The sequence below is a fragment of the Thunnus thynnus genome, chromosome 17 (assembly GCF_963924715.1).
Source record: "Thunnus thynnus chromosome 17, fThuThy2.1, whole genome shotgun sequence".
Classification (NCBI taxonomy): domain Eukaryota; kingdom Metazoa; phylum Chordata; class Actinopteri; order Scombriformes; family Scombridae; genus Thunnus; species Thunnus thynnus.
In genome coordinates, this window is record NC_089533.1 from 6,471,446 (window position 1) to 6,495,071 (window position 23,626).

The 23,626-nt window shown below is 41.6% G+C and overlaps 3 protein-coding genes across 7 annotated transcripts; 1 reads left to right on the forward strand and 2 right to left on the reverse strand.

Annotated features, from left to right (window-relative positions):
* Nucleotides 1–456: 456 nt before the first annotated feature.
* ddx42 (DEAD (Asp-Glu-Ala-Asp) box helicase 42) lies at nt 457–9,776 on the reverse strand. Of its 2 annotated transcripts, XM_067570563.1 has the most exons (18): nt 9,682–9,776; nt 8,057–8,275; nt 7,813–7,963; nt 7,652–7,713; nt 7,248–7,284; nt 6,668–6,820; nt 6,437–6,541; nt 6,113–6,232; nt 5,838–6,014; nt 5,607–5,735; nt 5,389–5,488; nt 5,242–5,289; nt 5,052–5,149; nt 4,408–4,684; nt 3,481–3,707; nt 3,278–3,388; nt 2,983–3,099; nt 457–1,799 (listed from the first exon to the last, which is right to left on the reverse strand). In XM_067570563.1, the coding sequence occupies exons 2-18, from the start codon at nt 8,266–8,268 to the stop codon at nt 1,197–1,199; spliced, it is 2,727 nt and encodes a 908-aa protein (XP_067426664.1). In that variant the 5' UTR covers nt 8,269–8,275; nt 9,682–9,776; the 3' UTR covers nt 457–1,196. The 2 variants fall into 2 exon arrangements, with proteins under 2 accessions (XP_067426664.1, XP_067426665.1); XM_067570564.1 differs by lacking the exons at nt 7,248–7,284; nt 8,057–8,275; nt 9,682–9,776 and having other exon boundaries at nt 7,813–7,887.
* A 1-nt stretch (nt 9,777) lies between these two features.
* strada (STE20 related adaptor alpha) lies at nt 9,778–19,544 on the forward strand. Of its 4 annotated transcripts, XM_067570568.1 has the most exons (13): nt 9,778–9,913; nt 10,539–10,602; nt 12,292–12,349; nt 14,153–14,181; nt 15,735–15,837; nt 16,074–16,195; nt 16,441–16,549; nt 16,648–16,771; nt 17,275–17,446; nt 17,554–17,658; nt 17,765–18,018; nt 18,109–18,151; nt 18,491–19,544. In XM_067570568.1, exons 2-13 carry the CDS (start codon nt 10,591–10,593, stop codon nt 18,644–18,646), a joined length of 1,287 nt encoding a protein of 428 aa, XP_067426669.1. In that variant the 5' UTR covers nt 9,778–9,913; nt 10,539–10,590; the 3' UTR covers nt 18,647–19,544. The 4 variants fall into 4 exon arrangements, with proteins under 4 accessions (XP_067426669.1, XP_067426670.1, XP_067426671.1 ...); XM_067570569.1 differs by lacking the exons at nt 12,292–12,349; nt 14,153–14,181; XM_067570570.1 differs by lacking the exons at nt 9,778–9,913; nt 14,153–14,181.
* A 17-nt stretch (nt 19,545–19,561) lies between these two features.
* On the reverse strand, nt 19,562–23,089 carry rnf113a (ring finger protein 113A). Its single transcript, XM_067570572.1, has 10 exons — nt 22,940–23,089; nt 21,910–21,989; nt 21,716–21,811; nt 21,349–21,456; nt 20,615–20,724; nt 20,401–20,507; nt 20,203–20,292; nt 20,016–20,109; nt 19,822–19,928; nt 19,562–19,717 (listed from the first exon to the last, which is right to left on the reverse strand). Exons 1-10 carry the CDS (start codon nt 23,043–23,045, stop codon nt 19,650–19,652), a joined length of 966 nt encoding a protein of 321 aa, XP_067426673.1. The 5' UTR covers nt 23,046–23,089; the 3' UTR covers nt 19,562–19,649.
* Nucleotides 23,090–23,626: the final 537 nt, after the last annotated feature.

The following is a 23,626-nucleotide window of genomic DNA, read 5'->3' on the forward strand; positions in this document are numbered from 1 at the left end:
CTAGCTAGCTTATTTATTGTCCTTTGTGCAAAATCTTAATTTTTAAAGTAACTAGTAAAGCTGTTAAATAAATGTAGTGGAGGAGTAGAAAGTAAAATGTAAAAAGTACAGTTACCTCAAAATTGTACTTAGTACAGTACTTGAGTAAATGTACTTAAGTTACTTTCCACCACTGGATATTTGTGATTTTATTGTTGATGAGATCCTTGTGGAATTTGTTTTGTGTTTTGAACAGGTTTAGTTTTCGTGTCTATGCCATAAATAAGTCTTAACATGTTATCAAAGTAAAACAGTGTCGACTAGTTACATCTGTATAAAGTCAGCAAGTACAACAGATGTATTCAATCAAAGAAAACATCATTTTGTATTTAAAGAACAAACTGCAGATGTTTTCAGTGAGGAAAACAAGATGAGTGACAGGTTAACTGACTGTAAAAAAGAAAACAGATACAAGAGTAGATGCCAAAGTCTTTTTAATCAAAACTTCACATTTTCCGTGTGTGAATGAACGCGGGAAATTCCTCACACAAACATATGCATCTTCTTGAAAAACATTTCAAAAGCATAGACTAAATGCCAGGGGAAGGCACTTCACTACGACTCGAATACAAGACACAAAAAGAGTTCTACTCTTTGACATCTATGAATGTGAATCATCACCGAGCGCCTTCGAAAATGAAACGAGCTCTAAGAGTTAGCTTTGTAGATTAAAATGCAAAACACACAAACACTTGGCAAAGATCCATTAGAAAAAAAAAAAAAAAAAATACAGAGTCCAGTTTGCAAGCACGAAAGCATGTTAGGAGCTCAGTGAGAAGAAACAAGACAACAACCAAAACATCCTTTGGAATTGTTTACCGACAGCAGAATTCATTACAGCTCTTTTGCTTGATCCTATTGACTTACAACTAAACAGTCTTGATGATGTATGTACAGTGGCTGTCTCTGAGCTGCTCGTGTTTATCTGTCTACAAACTCTGTCGGGCTCTGACCCAAATCGTGAGGTCCTAACCGACCTGACGGGAGAGTCAGCGCCCTTCCCGTTTCTCAAAAAAGTCCACAAAAACCACCTCTTAACGTCCTGTGCTTGTGTGTCAGCCTTTGATATGCTCTGAATTTCTGCCTACACAACAGACAAGCTCGTCATGGAGCAGTTGGTTGCACATATTTTATTGATTGTGTTGATTTTTTTTTTCCTAGTTGTCCCACCTGCTCTTTCTACGTTTTGGTGGTTCGGGAACAGCAAAGCTATCATCTCCTCTGTCCCCCCTCCCATCTCCCCCATCCCTCTCGCTCCTCCGATCCTCTCTGTCCCTCCTGCTGCTCCCGTCTCCGTTACGACTGTCGCTGTGGCGGCTGCTGCTGCTGCTGCTGCTGCTGTAGCGATCCCGGTCCCCGTAGCGGTCGCGGTCTCTGTCTCCATGGCGATCCCGGTCCCCGTGGCGACTCTCGCCGCTGTGCCGATCGCTCCTGTCGCTGTGGCGGTGGTGACTGTCTCCGTGGCGCCCCCAGTCCTCCCCGTGTCTGTCCCGTGAGCTATCTCTTAGTGGAGGAGGTGCGGCTGGAGTGAAGCTTTGCTGTGAACTGGTCTGAATGGTGGGCACTGAGCTTAGGGAGCCAGCGCTGGTGAAGCCCGAAAGGGTCATGGCGGCAACACTGGACCGCTCGGAGCCATTGGCGGACTCTGTCGGCACAGAACTCAGGCTGCCGGCACTGGTCCAGCCTGAAGAGCTGCTAGACTTGGTGCTGAGCTTTGGAGGACCACTGGATGCAGCCACAAAGTGACTCTTATACTGAGCCTAGAAGAAGAGGAAACGTTGAGAAGATTGTAGCCTCTTAGCATCCACCTCTTTTTTTTTTTTTTAATATTTGCCTATTTTGCATACCCAAAAGGAAAAGCTTATAACAGAAGAACTGTGAAACCATGTTTTAGGCTTCATTTGAAAGGTAACATCTTTTAGTTTCTGGAAATATGCTTGTTTAGCATGTGGCTATCTATAATGAGTCATATTTGAATAACAATAACTAGGACATGCTTTATGCCAGAATTATGCAAACCACCACATACATCTTGTCAACCACACCTGTATAAAATTCCAGTCCTCTAGCCCTAAACCTTTGGGGTAGATAGGAAGTTTGTGGTGTCACTGGTGTCCCTGAATGTCTCCAAAACATCTCCAAGTGGCCAAATTGTGCCAGTTGCTCTTACTCATTACTGCGTGATGCTAAGCAGCTTATAACTGACTTAAGTGGCTCACTGGTGACCCGCTAGATGTAAAGAGGTTAAGTTACCTTGCCAGGCAGCTGGATTTGCGAGATCACATCACGGGATCACACAAGAATCAATCTTGTCAGGCTTTAAGATATGTGCTTGTGACCAATCAGCGTCCAATGAGGATTCTCGCATGACCTCGTGAATCCTGTTGCCTTGCAAGGTAAGACGGTGATAGACGGATGGTTCATCCAATCACCTGCCAAGTATTTTTTTTTAAAGTGCCTGCCCTTTTCCAAACAGTCTCTAAGGATGACTTCTCAGATGGTTCTGTGTGACAAACCATATGGCGCGTCAGGTTAATTCTTAAGCGCTTTCTTTGAGATTTAATTTTTAATAATCTAATGAGGCAAACGGTACAGTGGCCACTATAAACACAGTGTTTGGTTGCTGATAAGTCAAAGATTACTTTATGGCTTTTGAAGATTTTATTTTGTGACTGGCTAAAAGAAAATAAAAACAACAACTTGTAGACTTTTAAACACAAGTGACAAATATAATAGATCAAGTTAAAATGTATCCATTTGTATGAAAGAGCACCGAAACATGAATTGCAGCACATATTCACAGTCTTGCAAAATAACAGCAATAGATCATAGTGGAGTAAAACCAGGAACATTTAATATGAAAACATGAAATATTTGAATTTTTCAGTGTGAATGTAATAGGAAAAAATCGTATCAATAACTGTAAAATAAGTTTAGGTGTACCTGGAAGGCTTGTTTCATCGCTGACATGCGGTCTCCCATCGCCCCAGTGGTTGGTTTGCTGTAGCCTTCGTAGCTACTAGTGGAAGACAAAATGCTGCTGCTGCTGCTGCTGCGTTCCTGCAAAGACAACAAGAACGTTATTCACACCTCTCTGAATGTCCTCCGAATATCAACATGAATTCCCATCATAACGTATCATAAATCAGCACATAGTAATCACTATGATTATCAACACATTACAAAATAAACAAAAAACTAAATAAAAACAGATTTACAGTCATAATATGTAACTCACAGAGCTTTCAGCCCCTAAACCTGGTCTCTCTCTGTAACCAAGTCCACCTCCACCGATATTCAGCTTCTTTCCTTTACCACCTTTAAATCTGGATTTCCTGAACCAGGGATTCTGGGAAAAAAAAGGGCAAAGTTAAAAACATTTACTCCTCACGAGACGAGTTACTGTACGACTTTTCTCAGCCTTTTGCTTATTTAGCTCACCTGCATGGCTAAATCCATCAGTTCTTTGGAAACGCCTTGATTGGCTCCCTCCAGATTCCTCACGAGGTCACCAGCGAACGAGGTGTCTTTGTTGGTGAGAAGGGTGTAAGCCACACCTTTCTCTCCGGCACGCCCGGTTCGCCCGATTCTGTGCGTGTGTGTGTCGATGTCTCGCGCCACGTCGTAGTTTACCACCGTGCGAATGGACGGGATGTCCAGACCACGAGCTGAGAGAATACAAAAACAGGAAGCAGGTTAGCGTTTATGTTGTTTCTCACCTTTAATGGGCTGAGGCTTGTTAGCACATAGAACTGTGACCTGAACGGATCTTTAGAAGCTCACACCTTCACAGAAACAACATACAGAGACTGGTGGTGACTGGCTTTCTTCTTCTTCTGTTGTTTAACATTTCAATGTGGCATCATGATATAGGTTTCCTCCAAATTTAGTGCAACTTTTACCCAAATGTCCAGAATATTGGCAAAAGAAATTTTGAATTAATGCTATATTTCCATACACTGCTGTTTAGTGAATATTTGAAGTTGATTCATCAATAAAAACAGCTTGTTGTGCTTCTTTTCCAGTAGCCATTAAACCACTGCAGAAGAAGCTGGCGCAACAAGATGATGCAATTAAAAAAGATCCAGTCAAACATCAAACAGTGAGGAAAAAAAGGCTGATTGGTCCCAACACGTCACAATTTAATCGCTAAATCTGTTTAAGTTGCACTTTGCTTTTTGAGCTGAGCATAAAACCTTTTTTGAGACTTTTTTTCTTCAGATTTTCAGCATTTCCAGCAGTTCTTTTATGCAGAAATTGAAAATGTAGATAAAAACAGACAAACATTTAATATTTTTGGTGTTGATTAGGTATTGTGGGTAGCCCTTGTGGAGGGAAGGAAACAGGACGTATACAACTTGTACTCACCGGCTACATCAGTGGCCACCAAAATGGGCAAATTCTTCTTCTTGAAGTCACTGATGACCTTGTTCCTCTCACTCTGGTCCATGTCTCCGTGCAGGAGGCCCAGGCTGTAGCCCTCCTGCGTCAGGTTAGTAGCCAGCTCCTCAGAGTTGGCCTTCTTGGTGACGAAGATGAGGACTGATCCGGAGGAGGTGAACTCCACCAGCCGCCGGGTCAACCAGCCCCATTTATCAGACCCGCTGTGCAGCATCTCCACCACCTGGGTCACATCCTCATTGGCCTGGTCGGAGAGAAAGGTTGTAAAAAAAACACTGCATGAGTACTCTTGTAGCTTTTACATTTTAATTACTTAAAAATAAACCTAAAAACAACTTCTACTGCCACAATAGCTGAAAAACAGTTTACCAGGACAGAATCATTTGTCCTTTTCAAATGCTGACTGATAAATAGCTTTACTTTTACCTACTTCACTTACTTTTTATTCTGAAATGAAACATTTATAATAAGTATTTTAGGATTTTATGAACACACAGACACCATGAAAAGGGTAAAAAAGGGCAAATTTCTCTCTCTAAATTATAACTACAGCTCTCAGAAAAGCATAATAAATTATTATGGGTTGGTTGATGATGTGTTTTGCCACAAACCTCTCCGATGTCTCCCTGCACCACACGAATAGGATCTACCAAGATGTCTCTGGCTAGCCTCTCTATCTTCTTTCGAAAGGTGGCGCTGAACAGAAGGGCTGTGAAGGCAATCATATTAAGAATTATAAAACCTCTTTACGGTTTTACTACATATTACAGTGAATCATAACAGTTTAGGAAAACCACTTACTCTGTCTGTCGGGGCGGACGTGGCTGGCAATAGATCTAACCTGATATTCTAAAAAGGAGACGAGAAACGACAACATAAATAAACTGGTGTGCACAAAAGAAAAAGGTTTATAACATCTTTGACAGCGCGCTGATAAAGCAAACCCACCGAAGCCCATATCAAACATGCGATCAGCCTCATCAAACACCAGGTATGTCACTCTCTGCAGGGATGTGGCCTTCTTTTTAACGTGGTCAATCAGACGACCCTGCAAACACACATTTTCAGTAAATCTCACATTTGTTGCAACTGTAGAGGGTGGATTTTCTTCTTAGCAGCGAGGTTAAGGAAAAAAAAAAAAACAGGTTGGTCTTCTCTTCTCTTACCGGAGTGCACACCACGATCTCTGCTCCCTCCTGCAGAGCCTTTGCCTGCTCCCACATGCTGCCTCCTCCATAAACCGCCACAGAACGCAGCGAGTACGCTTTCCCAAAGCGCTTACATTCTGCATGGATCTGCCAAGCAGTTCAAGAAACACACTCTAGTAAACCAACTCTCCTGACAATGCACTCTCAGTTACTAATATGCCGCTGTTCCAATCTCTCTCCATTACTTACCTGCTGACAAAGCTCTCTGGTGGGGCACACGATTACTGCGATGGGCCCCTCCCCTGCCTCCAGCTCCTTCTGGTCTATGATGTGAACCAGCATGGGCCAGATAAAAGCTGCAGTTTTACCGCTGCCAGTTTTTGCGATACCAATCATGTCACGTCCAGACAGAGCTATGGGCACACCCTAAATCCCAGATTCACAACAGGGTTTATTCATTAAATTATGTTTAAAATATTTAATATTCAATTATACTGCAACCTTAAGACAAACTCTTACTATACCTGGCACTGAATTGGAGTGGGCTGAGTGTACTCAGACTTGCGGATCTGGTGCATTAGCTGCTCATCAAAATTGAAGTGGGCAAAGCTAGTACAAGGTTTAGGAGGGGCAGCACCAGACACCTGAGAATAAGAAAAAGAAGCAGGAAACAAAGGACATGAAGAACATGATGATGAAGATCTTTTTCCTCACAGCCACAACTGCTAGAAATACAGTTAAAAATGTGTCTGAGGCCAAAACAAAAATGACTGAAGCAGACTAATAGTTGCCACAACATGTACATAGTTTCAGTTATATAACATTTTATGCATGAATCCTGAACTTACCCGCAAGTTCAGTTTCTGCCTCAACTCCAACACTTGAGTTCCAGTCAGGTTGCTGAGCTCCTCGTGCTCATTGTAGAAGTTTTTCTCAAACGGCGGGTAATCAATCTATGGTTTAAAAAAAAAAAAAAAGACAAAACAGATGCAAGAATCACAACAAAGTCTCTCATATTACACACAATAAAAAAATGTAATGTTGATCAGTTGACTAGCACAATAGCACATCAGCAGTACCTCAGAGTGGTCAATAGGAGGAAGGGGCAGGATGATTTTCTTAGTGGTCGGGGCAATTGGGTTTCCATCACTGTCATAGTCAATGTTCTCTTCATCTTCCTCTTGTGTCAGCCCGGCTGTGGGGTTCTCTGCCATGTAGCGGAAGTAGGCTTCCTGCAGAGAGCACAGCATTTCATGTGAAAACTGAGCCGCTTTGCTGCTTTAACACAACATCCAGGCACCATCCAGGCACCTGAAAGACTCACAAATACCTAAAGAGACATTCAGCCTTATAACAGAAGGAAAAAAACTACAACAAAACATTGTTCACAATCTGATATCAACTATTCTGTCACTTGCTGAAGTAAATAAAAATTAAACATGCTTTAGTTTCCCAGCTTTCAAAACATCAAGATTAATCTACACAAGAAAAACAAATCCATCATAATGATCCTAAATATGCATCCTACATGGTCAGATAGAGGGGGGGAGGGCAGGGGGGGGGGCTTTGAAAGACAAGAGAGGGTAGAGGGAATGTTTGGTCTGGAGACCTCTCTGATCAGCGATGTAGTGGATTAAGAATTTTGGAGGGCTCACTCACTTGTTCATCCTCTTCTTCAATGTCATCACGAATACCCCTGCAATGACAAGCGGAGAAAAAAAAAACTTCCCTGCGGCTCGTTCATACACCCAAGACAGCCCACATCCCTCCATGACTAAGGTGGCTTTGCTTACCTGATGATACAGTAACTACTAAACCAGCAAAGACATAACTGGATGTCTCAGTCTTTGGAGAAACTTAAGACATGATGTCTAATTGTAAATTGTAAAAGTAATCAATAATACAGCAGTTATCTACAAATTAACAACATCCCAAACTAGAAAGCGTATACTTTTGCTCACAAAATAATAATTTAGTTGTGGGCAATCTTCTTTTTCTTCATTTCAAATGCAGAATTTAAGTACCTACAAAAGTATCTAAAAAAAAGACAGATGAAGTCTTACTTGGCTGACTTTTTCTCCTTTTCCTTTTCCTCTAGTTTCTTCATGTCCTTAGCTGCTTGGTTCTGGAAGAGAAAACAACAACGTTTATAAGAGAAAACAATAGATATAACATTCAGAAGTATATTACAAGCTTGTCTCTGCCTAACTGTGACTCTTCTCACCTCAACTTCTGCCATAAAGGCATCCAGTGGATCATCCTCACTGTCTGAGCCGCCACCAGACTGCATCTGCTGCCGTGTGGGCGAGTTCTCAGCTGGGATGTACGGCAGATCCACATTGCTGCTGGACTCCTCTTCATCATCTTCAAAATACCTTGTTTAGAAAGCATATCAAATGAATAAATATGTGCATTCGTTTTTTTAAATTTAGTTTGACATTTTTTTCAAGTGTTTGTGGGATACTCACGCATTTTCTTCATCAAAATTGGCTCTTTTTGTCCCTATTTTGTAGAAGGATGGAAGCTGCTGGTTCTTCCCATATCCCCCACTGGACCCTGGGGGCCCGAATGATGTGTGAGACTTTTGAGTAAGTTGAGGTTCCTCTTTTTTCCCCGCAAGGGAAAATCCTCCAAACCCAAAGCCTCGCTTAATACCTGGACCACCTTTGTTCCAGTTCATGGCTGTGCTGTAAGAACAAGAGATAAAACAACACTTTCAAGTCTTAAAATGCCTCAATTATCGCACTCTCTATTTATATGTCTGCTATGGAAAGTTACTCCTAATACAGAAGGACAGGTTCACAATGTTTCAAGTCTGTCTTAAAACAACAGTCAGCTTCCCAAATGAACAGTGAAACAGGTTTTTCCCGCCATAATCATTCCTCCTGTTCATACTGACCATTAGAAGATCCCTTAATAATGCAAAAATGTATTTAAAAGTATATTTGGGGCTCACATGAAGCTTAAGCCGTCCAAATGAGTCAAATCAAGTAGATATCTTTCAACGTTACAGTCTTTTTAGTGCCAAAGTTCCTCTTTTGTTACTATACTTCCACCGCAGCTCAACAGGGAAACACTGTCCGAGGAAACACAAAGAGGGAATTTGATGCTAAAAAGACTGTAAATGTGTCAGATATCCACTTGATATGACTAACTCAGACTGCTGAAGCCTCAAATAAGCTTCACATCAACTTTTAATGACTGTGTGGACACACTGTGAACTTTGTCCCCATCACTCACATTGACAGTGCATTTGAAGGGGATCTTTTAATAGCCAGTATGCCAGGAATGATTACAGCGAGGAAAACCTCTTTCAGTGTTCATATAAACAACCTGACTGTTGTTTTAAAACTCACTTCAAAAATTGTGAACCTGTCCTTCAATGGATACATCCCCTAAATGTGGCATATAACCACGGACCACTTAAGTCTGCGGTATTTTGGTAGTTAATGACTCAGAAGATCCCACTGCCTATTATCAGTCAGTGGGCCAAATACATGAGATTTTTTTTTTTTTAAATCATCAAAACAACCTTTCAGATACTTTCGCTTTGTATTCACTGGGACTCCCTCCACCGCAGAAAGTTAGCTACAAAGAGGAGAGCTGCATTGGCTAAACAACATATTGAATACATAGCTAGACATAAGTGTAAGTTATACATTAAGCAAACATAATGTTACAATTAAACCTCCCGATTTATGAATAGAGTTCTGCAAGAGAGGATGTTTAATATCGCTTGAGAAATTGACGTAACCAGCATCAAGCTAGTTAGCACTTTGATAAATATATATTAGCAGAAGAGCAATGAGAGACAGCTACTGGCTCAGGGTGGCTACTTAACATTAACGCACTTTGACGACAAACACTTTTAATATCAACAATATAACCAACATCTTGCAGTACGTTAGTGATAGCTAGCTGAAGGCCGCAAAGCGAGGCCGAGAGGTGGGTGTGCGCGGCTATTATCGACACTTTACCGCGAATTCAGCGTAGTTAAGGTGCCTTTCAAAACCCCGCGCGTTACATGATAACATATTTTGTTGACTAAATGTGTTAATTATTTTTGTAACGGTGGCTGACAAGCTTTATTTACCTGTTTTCTAATACCGCCACAAGCTCCTGTGTTTTCAGTGGGACCCAAACGGTGCTTGCGTCATCTGTACGCGCCCGCTTTTTCTTTTAGTTGTGTCGTAGATTGTGCGCGACACGACGCTCTCTCCACCAAGCTGTCAAAAACAACCCGCTAAAAGGATGTCTGGCTAAATAAGTTATCCTAGAAGATTGTATTACTCCGAGCACGCATTGCTTCCCTTAACACTATACTGGTAAGTTATTATGGTGTTAAAATAATGTAATATGTCTTAAATTAAGTCTTTAGCTAACGGCAATTTGCAAGAGCTAGCCTGCGCCCTTCATCATGACAACAATAGCTATTAGCAAGAGCTAAGATATATTTGTTACGAATCTTCTCTTAATTTGTGATTTTTATTTTTTCTTGGGCCAATCTCACTATTTCATTTGCAATCGATCAGTCGGCATCTGTGTGTTTGCACACGTTAATAGGCACCAAATATCCAAGCGTGGATGTTGTTGGTTTCAACCACTAAGTTAATTCATCATTACAAACATATATCATCACTCAAACTAACAATAATTACTGGGAGGTCGCAAGAGAGAGCTTCACTTTACCGCACAAGGTTTAATAATCACCTATTAAACATCATGCTTGCAGCAAAACAAGTTGATAGGTTTGATAATAAATCTTCACTCAAAGTCACGCAGGTTTTTCTAAATATTGTTTATGTTTTGCAGATGTAAGTAATTTTTCAGGACATTTAAAGCTTTCTGTGTTCGTATTGTAAAGTTAATGAGCATGATGGAGCAACCAGAAGTGACCTGCAGGAGGAGACAACACAGAGCTTCACAATGGTTGTCTTCTTGTCTTTACAGATATTCCCTGGACGTGTTTTCGGCATCATATGTAACACACACAAAAGGATCCATGTCTTTTCTTGTGAGTGACTGACAAGTACTTCCTTTTTTTTTTAGACATATTCTTACTACAGGGCAGGTTTCCTGGACAAGTATTAAATCTAATTCTAGACCTAGGATTAAATCTAATCATGTTTTTTGATCAATATTTCCATTAAATTTTGTCTTTGGTCAAGGACTTAATCCCTGTCAGGGAAATCAGCACATAATCACAATATTTCTATGTTAAGATTGCAAGCAGCCAGACACATTTGTTGTCATGATAGGACAATAATATACAGTTCCATTAATAAAACTTCTGACTGAGCAGATCAGAGACCAGTTTGCTCTTTTGCTTGGCACAGTTTGTATCTGACAACCTTCAATGTGTTCCAGTCTCTTTAGTGTTGGAAGGACATTTGGCAAAGCTCCGTTTTAAAAAAACGAATCAATTCAGTGTAGCCTAGCACAAGCTTTCATACATTTACAGGAATTTTTAAGGTCTAATTATAATTCAATAAAGCAGCACAATGTGTAGTGGTAAATTGCTTGATCACTCAATAAACACACAACAGGAGCATTGTCAGGTTATGAAATAATGTAATCAAATAATGCAATCAGAAGTGCAATGCATCATGTTTCTGGAGACAAAGCTACATACCACCTAGCTATCTTTTCTTTGTCTGAAAAGTTGGCACTCAGCCAGTTCTTTAGATACTATCGCACAGAATTTGAAACATCTATTGCTAACCTTACAGGTCAGTAAACAACCCTCAGATAGAAACAAAAGTCAAGAGTTCAACTAACCAACAGTCTTTCTTCATGACCATATATGACAGCACACAAGCACCAAGTAACATCACAAAATAACATCGCTACCATATTAAATTAAGAACAAACAACACTATCCTCTAAAGGCTCATCAGGTTGACACATAGAAATCTGCATAACTATGATTTGTCACCACCGGCTCAGACAAAAGAACAACAGAATAAAGTAACTGTTAAACACTCAACTGTCTCATTTTACACAACAAAGAACTAGGTTTAGAATAAACACAGTATAAAGGCATTTGGAACAGATGTGGAACACAAACTAACACTAAACTGAACTTAATAACACATAACATGTATGATATATACAAGAAATACATCAAATGATAACCTATTTTTCAATTTTCTCTCACAAATGTGTCAAATTTCAACTTGAGAGTTGGTTCACAGTGCTCATTATTTTGTGGGAATAACATCTGAATAATATCAGTAAAAGTCATTTAGATAAGAACTGTAATGATTCAGAAAATCTCTGCAGTCTAGTAGAACAAAATCAAACATCTATGGCCTCAGAATAAAATACAATTGTATACTAACTCTCTGACTTAGAAAAGCAAACAAGAGCTTGTATAAACAGAAAGGACTGTTGTATTAGATTGCACATGTGTTCATGGTATTGTGTCAGCTCCCTGTATGCTTACAGACAAGAAATGTTGGATAAAAGTGCCAGATTTCTTTTTTTTTCCCATGACTTTCTTTTCCGCACAAGAGACAGAAATCTTTCACAGTTGCAAATTAGGCAGCCAGCATGAACCATCATTATTCAACAGCTTTCAAATGTGTTTATTTTTCCTGTGGAACTTTTCCTTATCCTTGCTTGCATTTTCTCTCTCTCTGTCTCTCTCTCTGTCTCTCTTTTTTTCTTTCCATGTCTGTTATTAACCCTCTGTGTCTGTCAGCGTTGGGTATCTGAGAAATTGAGTGTGGAGAGCCTGCGGGATTTGGAGTTATTTGGAGGTGAGGTCCGAGGCGATGCAGGTTACAACGAAAAAAGGGTTGAATCACTGCTTACACATTAGATCCCCTCATCAGCACAAGTAGAAACAAACACATTCAGTTCTAGTTGAAGCGTTGCTCTAAGAATTACAATTTTCTGAAGGTTTTCTATTCAGTCGATCAATCATCTGTTATCTGTCTTGAGCGTTAGCCTCATTGTTTTATTTGCTTCAATAATTTATCAGAGTGGAGCACAAACAAAATCACTTTTTAACGAATGTCTGTGCCATTTTATTTAATGCTTCTTGTGATTGTGCTTATCTTGCGTGTAGAAAAAGGTTGTGTACTTCTATTTTTATTTGCCATTATTACCCAATGAAAATAAATCTGAGTCGTGGCGGTTAACCGCATTAGATTTAAGCGGCAGTTAAATCTGAATTTAATCAGCGCTATTTGCATTTCAGATATAGATACCGCAAACTCAGTATGTTATCAAGCTTTGTGATTGCAGTTGGGTTTAAGCCAGCATGTGCTAGTTTTCAGGCTTGACTGTTGCGCTCCTGCTGTAGTGAAATTACCATAAATATGAGCTGCCAAGTAGGGGAAACTGCTTTAGCCTTGCATCTCATACAGTTATTCACACCTGTAGTCTCTCCTGTAGCTTTTCCCAGCAGTCTGTAAACTGTACTAAGCACCTTTTAGATTTGACGGGTAGTGTGTTCAATAAAGTAAATCTAAATAATTATGTCAGTCTTGCTCAAGACAAAGCAATCACGGCTCCTGAGAGAATACATTTTCCTGAATTTGTACTCATTCAGAAGAAAGACCTCAATGGTTCACTACATTTCATCCACATTAATATTATTATTATTACAGACTGGAACGTCTGGACTAGCCTGTGTTCATTTCTTGTAAAACTTGTGTACTAGTCAGAAGCTACATTAATCTGCCCTGACTGGAAACGATTCCCCACTGTGACTGATGATACAACACTGGTTTATATTGTCTGTGATATTTCCTGCTGTCACATTAAGACCAGAGAGGAGACACAGTTTTAATGAGAAATACAGTGCTGCTCTGTTTCGTGAAGGTCATTTTTTTCATGACTGTAGTTTGTAACGTGCCAATGAAACATGCAAAGTCTTTCCAGCTGTCCTGAAGCTAAACAACAGCGCGTTTGTGGTTGTTTATATTTATTAAGTGCAATGTTACACCTCATTAATATTCAGTATAATATTGTGTGTTTTGGAAAGGCTCTGGGGTTGATTAAGCTTTCATCGCTTCGCCTCATCTTCATTTTCTTGCTGGCCAGTCATTGCACAATGTTGCATGTGGCTTTTTCATTATTATTATTATTATTTTTGGCTGTGCTGTGTTCCCATCGCCTTACATAATTTCTGGTAAGAGCCTGCAGTGTTGAGCTAGATTGTTTTTCTTTCTTTTCTTTTTTTTTCTCATGAGTTTGGTTAGAAAATATTTAATTAAGTCTTTTATGCAGATGCAAGCATTTTACTGGGATTAGAGTCTTTTCTTGCAGTTGCAGCGCAGTTCCAGTCGACTCATGTTCACACGAGCTATCATGAAACTCTTTGTACTGATAACGGTGCGTCACTTTGTGGGTGATCACCTGCAAGACAAAGCGGCTGGTTTAGACATCCCGTTAGTTAGTGAAAGACGAACCGACAAAGGTCGTCCGCAGCCTGCAGGAAAAACTCCCCCCGTTCTCCCGATTCAAGAGCTGCTCTAAACACAGATCCTTCTCTTGTTTTGTGTGTGTGTGTGTGTTCATGTCTTTATGTCATTGATGTGGTTTTTCTACCCCAGAGCAAGCTCAGGGAGTCTCTCACAGGAAAGTAAGTGTGGTACTCCTGTCACTGCATTATCACTTCCCCCTCCCTTCCCCTCCCGCTCACCACCCAACCCCCATTTGCCTTTTGTGAATGTGCGTGCATGCATGCGTGTGTGCACCGCGCAGGTTTATATTATGTAGAAGAATTCACACACCCTGAGGCTTTGCACATTCATGTATGCATGAGCGATCAGTCCGTGACGCCGCTGTACATGCTCGTCGCTCAGAGGGCCATCCCACCTCACTCACCAGGGCCTCTGATAGGGGAGAGACGAAGAGCGCACAGTCAAGCTTTTTTTTTTTCCTTTTTCAAACGAGAGCACATAATCCTCTGGTACAGCCTACCTACTCTATACTGTCTTGTGCTGTTAACTGCTCTGTTTTTTGTGGATTTTGGTGTCTTTTTAGTCCCCCTCACTGAAAGTCTTGACTAATTTTGTGTTGTGTGAGTACTCGACTCGTCTGTGCCGGCGGCCTGTCGTCGAGTTGATGGTGAACTGATAGCGTCCACACTTCGATGTCAGCCACCGTGTGTCCCTGCGCGCTGTAACGTAGATGGATGGAGTTCCATGTGTTCAGCTTTAGCAATGCATGGCAACCCCCCTCCACCACCCCCCACCCCCACTTTCTGAATCTGATCACGATGGCAGTTTCTCCAGTACCCCATGTGATTAGATCAACGTTTACAGAAGTTCCCCTCGCCAGATGGCTGCCGCAGCATGTTCGACTTTGCTGTCATGGCGGTTTTAATATAAACTGCTTAAGACTCAGATAGTAACACGAAGGGAGAATGCATCATTTGGCTTAACATCAGGAGCAACTCTTGGTTTTATCTGTGAGGATACTTTACACACAGTCATGTCTCCGATCATGATCTCGATGTCATCCCCGGCTCAAGGATGCGCACTATCCCAATTTCGAATGTGCATCTTTTTATACAGGTCACCATGGAAACAGTACAAATACTCATAAAGCTTGCCTTCATTTGCCTTCACAGCTTGCTACTGCAATCTGTCCATTTCCATCATCTGAACGGTGATAAATTGATGGAATTCAGGAGTCCCCACTGCCAAAGAAGAACTTTTTACATGTGTTTGTGATGCATTCATCTAAAATAATTAACACAGGAAGGCATAATCTATTCCTAGGCTACACTAGGCTACAGTATTTATCAGTGGAACAGTTCACAAATACTGTCACTGTCTTGGGCCACAAAAACAATACGAACAGCTGGAATATGTTTTAATACTTGTCGGTGATGGTTTGAGTTCTAGTACGGGCTTGTTTTTCTTCTAATACTAATGTCTTCTGCTTCCTGTTTTTCTCTTCGGCTAGTGCCACAGGTCAAGCTAACACACCTTGTACCTTTTGTAACACACCTTAGATCCACTCAGCCTGTCCTTTGGTGATCATTTAACAGTTATCACATATATGACCAAGCCTCCAGTTGTCACTCACAAGCCCTTTTGGCACAGCCCTCCTGCACCGTAGCAAGCGAAGGAAGTCAGCGTCTCAGCCGACCTTCAATTATATCTGTTTCCTCCCCTCCGCCTCCAGGCCCATGAGGACAGTCGGGAGAGCCTGACCTCCCTCCCACGGCGGGACACGATGGGCAGCTTCCGCCCTGACAGCGACTCCTACGAGCTCCTCACAGTTATCGGTCAGTAAAAGGCAGAGACGCAGGCAGACTTTTCACTAAAGTAGCCTCTTGAAATATTTTGGTTTTATTTACTGTATCATTAAGTCTTCAATACATCTTTGACTTTTAGTGGATGGCTAAACAGTGCTAACCACCATGAAACTCCCAGTTAAACTTGTGTGCATTTATAGATAGAAGATATGTGTTTAAAAGGGACATGAATAGTTTTTAAAATGACATCCACGTCTGTGTTTTAGGCCGCGGTCTGGACGACTTGATGACTGTTAACCTGGCTCGATACAGACCTACCGGGGAGCACATCGCCATCCGACGGATCGACTTGGAGTCATGCACTAACGACATGGTTACCTACCTGCAGGTTTGCTTCAATCCGCCGTCATCGCTCGATCCAAACTCAGCGACCTCCTAGCGGATAAAACCCTCCTCCTTTCATCTCATTGTTGCATCATGACTACTTATGTAACCCCTCGTGTGTCTGCGTTCTGATTAATTTTCCTCTCTTTACAGCTCACCCTTCTTGCGCCTAATTAGATTCAGCATCTTCTCCTCTCCGTCTGTCATCTTGACATAATAAGATGTAATTTCCTTTCCTCTGCCTCGCAGGGCGAACTGCACGTGTCAAAGTTATTTCACCACTCCAGTATTCTACCCTACAAGAGCGTCTTCATAGCTGAGAATGAGCTGTGGGTCATCACGCCCTTCATGGCTTATGGTGAGGAGTAAAGTATGTTAATAACATTTTTAAGTAGCCTGGACTTCAAGAGCTAATTTCAACATCATCATCTGTGTTTGACCTTTTTTTATTTTCAGGGTCAGCCAGAGATCTCATCTGCTCACATTTCACCGACGGTATGAGTGAGCTGACCATCGCGTATATTTTACTAGGCATGCTCAAAGCTCTCGAATACATCCATCACATGGGATATGTGCACCGGTAAGAAACACTCGGAGATTAGGTTCAATAAGAAGAGTTTTTGAAGGACAGACATGAATTGTAAAAAAGGGTATTTTTATGATTTTCTTTGCAAAACAAAACAACAACACATATTATCAGTGTTTCCCCAATAATTATATTATTATAAGGATGGAGAAGGCATCTGACGCAGCATTTAGACCATCATAGGACATCAGACTAATGAATTCTTCTGTGGTGAAGCAGGTTTTACAGATGAAGCCATTGCATAAAATCCTCCCAGTTCACAACAAAATAGTTTTTCTGGTCAACAGCTATCAAAATAACATCTTAATTTGGGATCTGAATAAAATGCTGCATTAAGGCTTTGACCAGTGTAGCATCACTTAGTTGGAGCCAGGAGTTTTTATATTATAGGTGGACAAGACTGACGAGCCAATATGTGTTTTAACATTATTGATCAACCAATCTTTGGTACGTTTGAATTCAAGTAAATTCGTCAGTCCTAACTATCTTCTGTGTAGGAGTGTGAAGGCCAGCCATGTGCTGATCTCAGCAGACGGGCAGGTCTGTATGTCGGGTCTGCGGAGCATCTTCAGCCTGATCCGTCATGGCCAGAGGGCCAAAGTGGTCCACGACTTCCCCCAGTACAGCGTCAAGGTGCTGCCCTGGCTCAGCCCCGAGGTGCTGCAGCAGGTACTGCATTTCTCCACACCGAAGCATAATACGATACTGCCTCTTCCCCCGGTGAACCGGTTTCGGAAATGCGGTCGAGTTTCAAGGTTGCGAATTGTTTTTCTCAGAACCTGCAGGGCTACGACTCCCGGTCAGACATCTACAGCCTCGGCATCACAGCCTGTGAACTGGCCAATGGACACGTGCCCTTCAAAGACATGCCGGCTACGCAGGTAAGCAGAGACCGATCGTCTCCCAGCCTGTTCTTCTGCACCACATCGTCTGTATGAAACCAGTAATTTAGTTCTTGCTCTCTTCCTTCCTGCTTGACCTTCACAGATGCTGCTGGAGAAACTAAACGGGACGGTGCCATGTTTGCTGGACACCACCACCATCCCTCCAGAAGAACTGTCCTTGAAACCGTCTCGCTCCGGGGCCGACTCCGGGATCTGCGAGGGCCCGGGGGCCGGAGGGATCCGCCACTCCAACGGAGAGCCTTCCTCGTCGTCGGGAGGACACCCTTACAACCGGACGTTCTCCCCGCACTTCCACGCATTTGTTGAGCTGTGTTTACAGCGAGACCCGGAGAAGAGGTGGACCAATCTCTGCCTGCATGTTTAAATATCATACAAGACATGTTATTAAGGTTCAAGACACTAAATATTCTCCCTGTTTTCCTTCAGACCGTCTGCCACCACTCTCACAGGCCATCCTTTCTTCAAACAGGTGTGTAAGATACTGACATTGTCTCTTATATAAACACTTTCCATTACTTAACATGTGTTACATTCATCATATTCTTACTTTTGGGACAACAATCTTCTTAACTTTGCAGCTACAAAAGCCCACTAAGCCCTGTCTTTTGCTTTAATTCTGCTTGAAACAGGATTTTGTGGTCCATCATGTACATAAATTTATAAATTTTAGCATCATAAATTTAAGCCACTGCAATACAATCAGTGTCTCAGAATAAAGAAATGTGGGAGAATAAAAAGATGAAATTTGGTTAAGTATGACATGTTTCTGATTCTCCTCCAAATGTTTTTATTCTCTCCTGGCTCTCAGATCAAACGGCGGCCCTCGGAGGCGCTGCCCGAGCTGCTGAGGCCCGTGTCGCCCATCACCAGCTTCGAGAGCTCCCGGCTACAGGGCTCTCCCTCCGGACTGGCCAGTCTGGAGTCGGGTCTCAGCCACCTGGACATGGACGACTGGGACTTCTGACAGTGGTTGAGACGGTGGGGAGACACTCGTAGGATCCTGACGAGAAACTCTCTGAGCAGACGGGATGAGATTTGTTTTTGTAACAGTCTCCTTGTAAATAATACAAATCTCGATCTTAAGGGACGGGGGCTAAAGGGCTGTTCTCGGAGGTGGGAAGCCAGCAGCCTTCTCGCCTCTTTTTGATGTCTCTTGTACGCTTTTTCGTTCTCTAGATATGCACAGACTTTTGCACTGCACTGAAGGCCTCTTTCTCTCACACAGACACACACGTTTACACAGATTGTACTCACACATTTTTAAAGCCCCCCCCCCCCCGGAGCCAAAACACAACAAGGACTCCTCTACTCCTCAGTGGAGGGTCTGTGGATGTAGATGTAGCCCAGTCCTGAAGATTCTCATGAAACGGATCAGTGGGAAGCTGCTACTAAATATTCAGAGGGGACGCTCTACCTCTTGTTTGAACACGGCTACTCGATGTGGCCCATCTGCTCAGTGAGACCACCATAAGGGCGCACACTGGTCCTCACAGCTGACTCGGTGAACCCTCTTGGAAGGCTTCATGTTCGTCCGGAGGGTCCACTACATGAGAAGCATGTATACTTATTTCTTAGCTCTCTGCCTGTGTTACAGTCTTAAACTACATCTCATGCTTCACGCATCACTTTCGTCGCACAGAGGTTAAAATATAACATCCGTTTAGTTTAACCTTCAGAGCATAGAAGTATGTATTTCCTTGAACTTACTCTGGGCGTGATGTTACTTATGTCAAACGTGAATGTTACATTTGGTGCTTGTTTTTGTCTGGTTGCATGTATTTGAAATTGAGGTCAAAGCAAAGTGTTGCAAATGTTGAGTTTTACTTAAGAATAAAGTGTTCACTTTAATGTTTTAACTTTAACACACACAGCGAGGCGGTTAATTGTCTAAAAAAAAACTTTATTCAAAATTTACACGGACAAACACAAAAGGGAGAGGGAATGTGGGGGAAAAGGTTCAGATGTAGCTAATCGTCTTCATCTGATGGTGGCTGGTCTGTAGCGGCTTGTCTCTTCTCCATCTTGGTTATCAGCTCTGAAATAGAGGAGAAACATTAGATAATATGATTGAACAGAGTCATTGATGAATTTATTTGCCTTTCAACTTCCCAAATATCTTTGACTGGCCTGTCCGCTTACCTTTAGCTGGGTTGAAGACACCGTTGGTTTGAGTGTTGCACACATAGCAGCGCTTGGATTTGCGGTAATGCTGAAGAGCACAGGCCTCACAGAAATAGTGCCGGCACCTGGGAGACATTTGACTGATTAACACACAGCGGTTGGTATTAAAAACGAGGCTCTGCAGAGGGGAACGTTAGGAAGAAGAGTCTTACTTTGTGATGATGGGATTCTTGAAGGATTCCCTGCAGATGAAGCACTTAAAGGGCAGATCCTCGTCGTCGCTGCTCACCTCGTAGTTCTCGTCATCTGGTTGAGAGCACAGTGTCGTTCAGGAGTCGAGAAAATACAGACAGAGTCACAAATACAAAACAAAACATGAAATTTCACTCCTGAGCTCACCGTTGGCTCCATATCGGCCTTCTTCCAGTTCCCTCTCGATCTGCCAGCCGTGCTTGTAGTCCGATCTGTCGTGAAGGAACTTGCAGCTGTCTAATTATCAGGAGAGAAGAACATGAAGGTTAAAGGTCAAAATAGAAAAAAGTCAGAGTTAGTCAACTCATGACTTTGATGTTTTAATGGTACGAATCTCAAACACACCTCCAAAACCACAGAAACCAGTCTCCTTGTAGTCTTTGCAGATGTCCGGCTGGTAGTCCCACCTAACTGTAGCTCTCAGGTGTTCAGGAGCTCTGATTGGTCCTTTCCTGTTAATCGATTAATAAAAAGAAATCGATTACATGTGAGCACTGCACAGTTGAATAAGGGTCTTGTGAAAGCGTGTGATGAATATGTCTCCCCCCTCACTGCTCACCTGACCATCCCAGAGGAGGCGTTTCCCATTGTGGTGTCTTTTGGTTTGATGAATTTCTGGTAGTTGTTGATGCCGCGATAGATTTTATCGTCTTCTTTGCCCTCCAGCTCCTGTTGAAGGAGGAAAACGGTTCATTCAGCAAATAGGAAACTTAATGATTTGGCAAAAGAACTGTGAGGGTAATTAAGTGTTTTATCACAAAATGCTGATGTTTAATATATTTTTGCTTTAGTGCTTAATAAAGCAGGGCTGCAACTTTTACCATCCATTAGTTTTTTAATTATTTTCTAAATTAAACGATTACTGGTTTGGTCTAAAAAATAGTGAAACTTGTCGATCACTGTGACGTCCTCAAATGTTTTCTTTTGTTTCGACCGACCCGAAGATATTCACTTTACTGTCATAGAGGACTAAAGAAATCAGAAAATATTCACATTTGAAAAGTTGGACTCAGATAATTTGAATATTTTTTATTTAAAAATGACTCAAAATGAGGAACCGATTATCAAAACAGCTGGAAATTAGTTTTCTGTTGATAGACTAATCGATTAATCAACTGTTCATGCCTTAATACAACATTAAAACCTTAATAATAGCATGAATTTAATCATCAATGGAGCACTAAGCCACAAATAAGACAAGTATCTAAGAAAAAAAACCCAAATTTACACAGAAACTCTTCATCATTTGTGTGAGTTTTGTGACATGTTGAGTGACATCATCTCATCTCTCACCTCTTGGATTTTCTGGCTCCTCTCAAAGATGGCCTGAGCATCCTTGTCTCTCTCTGTGTCCAGCTCGTATGTTGCAGTTGCACCCATGTCCTCTGGTCCCTCTGGTTTCTTTTTTGGGACAAGATTGGGAGAATAGCAGAGAGTGGATTTTAATTTAAACCAGCTTTTCCGCTTCAGTCGAGCCAAGACACTGTGGCTTCATTACAACATACCAGACTAGGAATGCACAAAAACAAGGGCAGACAGAAAACAACGCTTTTGAGCCACTGAGCAACTCCACTGGAGCAGCAGAGGAGTTTGGTACTTTGCATTGATGCCTTTCTGCCACCCCGACAAAATGTGATATGAAAGAAAAATGTCAACTCACCGCTGACCGTGTCGACTTGTAGGCAACAGTGATCTTCTCTTCTTTCTCATCTTCACTTTCACTGGAACTCACATCGTCTCTCTCCACTTTCTTTGTCTGGATAGGTACGAGACAAGAGGCAGGCTTTACCTTTCCATTAAGCTTCAAATGGATTTTTAAATCCAATTATTACTATGATTTAATATTAATGTTACCTTTTGAATCATGGGATTGACTCGAGTGCTTTTCTTTTCTCTTCTGACCACAGAGCTCTGCTCCTCCTCACTGTTGCCATCTGAAAAAGAAAGAAGATGCAACTTATTTTTGTTCTCCAGCAAAGGTGAAACCACTAAACTTTTACCACTAGCTACAATAAAAAGTCCACAGGAACTGATAGCTGACACTCGATCTGCCGATTTCTGTATTATCAAAGGATGAGTTTACAATTTTTCAAGGTGTCTTAAAACAACAGTCAAGATCTCTTCATAACAACTTACAATGTAAGTGATGGGGACCAAAAACAGTCCTCTTTTTGTGCAAAAATGTATTTAAAAGTTTATCTGAAGTTAATATGAAGCTTCAGCGTTCAAATGAGTCAAATCAAGTAGATATCTTTCAATGTTACAGTCTTTTTATTGCCAAAGTCCCTCTTTTTGTCACTATACTTCCACCACAGCTCAACAGGGAAACACAAAGAGGGAATTTGATGCTAAAAAGACTGTAAATGTGGCAGATATCCACTTGATATGACTAACTCAGACTGCTGAAGCCTCATATAAGCGTCACCTCAACTTTTAAATGCATTTTTGCACAAAATGACTTTGGCCTCCATCACTTACATTGAAGGCACATTTGAAGGGGATCTTTCAATAGCCAGTATGAACAGGAGGAATCATTACAGCGAGGAAAACCTCTTTCAGTGTTCATAGGATTACCTGACTGTTGTTTTAAGACGTTATGCTTTAACGCATCCAAATTCCGAGGGAACTGGAACGCAGCACAACTGGAGGAAATGATTTCTCGGTGACACAAAATGTCACAACCTGTTCACAGTTTATAGTCCCATCTTTATATCGTTGATAATACGTTGGGTAAGTATTAAAGACGTTATTAAAGACACACACAGACATTGGCTAAGTCGTTTGACATTTCAGCACCACTGACGAAGCCAAAGCTTAACCAACACGGACGGATTCATGTCATGAAAAACATGTAAAAAACTTTAGTTAAATGAGTAACTGCTACCTTTGTCGCTGTCGCTTGCTTTCCTTTTTCGTCCTGAAAATTTCTTTGTAGATTTTTTGAAAAGAAAAGTGCAGGAACCCGCTTTTGGCTCTTCTGACTCCGCCATCTTGCCTTCAGTTTTATAAATAACTACTTTCTACCCGCAGCGCCCTCTAGTGTCCCGGATGTCTCTGAAAATATAACCTCGCCCCCTGCTGGTCACCAGGAGAATCACTGCCCTCCGTAATTCAGTTGTTATGAAGTTAAAACATACTTTACACATTTTGATAGATTAAATTTACTCCCAGATGTACGTAGAGGCAATTATATGTGAAGTGTGAATTGCCCTAAAATGAAGACTATGTTATAAGGTGTCCATAGAGCACCAGGGAACCCCTGCAAAAAAGGGGAATAACTTAAGTTATTCCCCTTTTTTGCTGGGTTTCACTATAATTCCATCTATAAGTAACACAATGACAGAATGTGTGACTATTTTGGTCATGGGTTTCATACGCTTTCTGTGATAAAACATCTAAAAGTGAAGATCTTATCAGATAGGGGACCCTGAGACTAAATCTTATCAAATGGGGGTCTGTGGTCTAATTTGTGTCAGTTTAGGGGTCCAGTTTACGGAGAACAACTCCCATAGAGGGTATTTTGAGTCCAAGTAGGCCTGCTTGTTGGCATGGAAAGAACATGTAAACCATC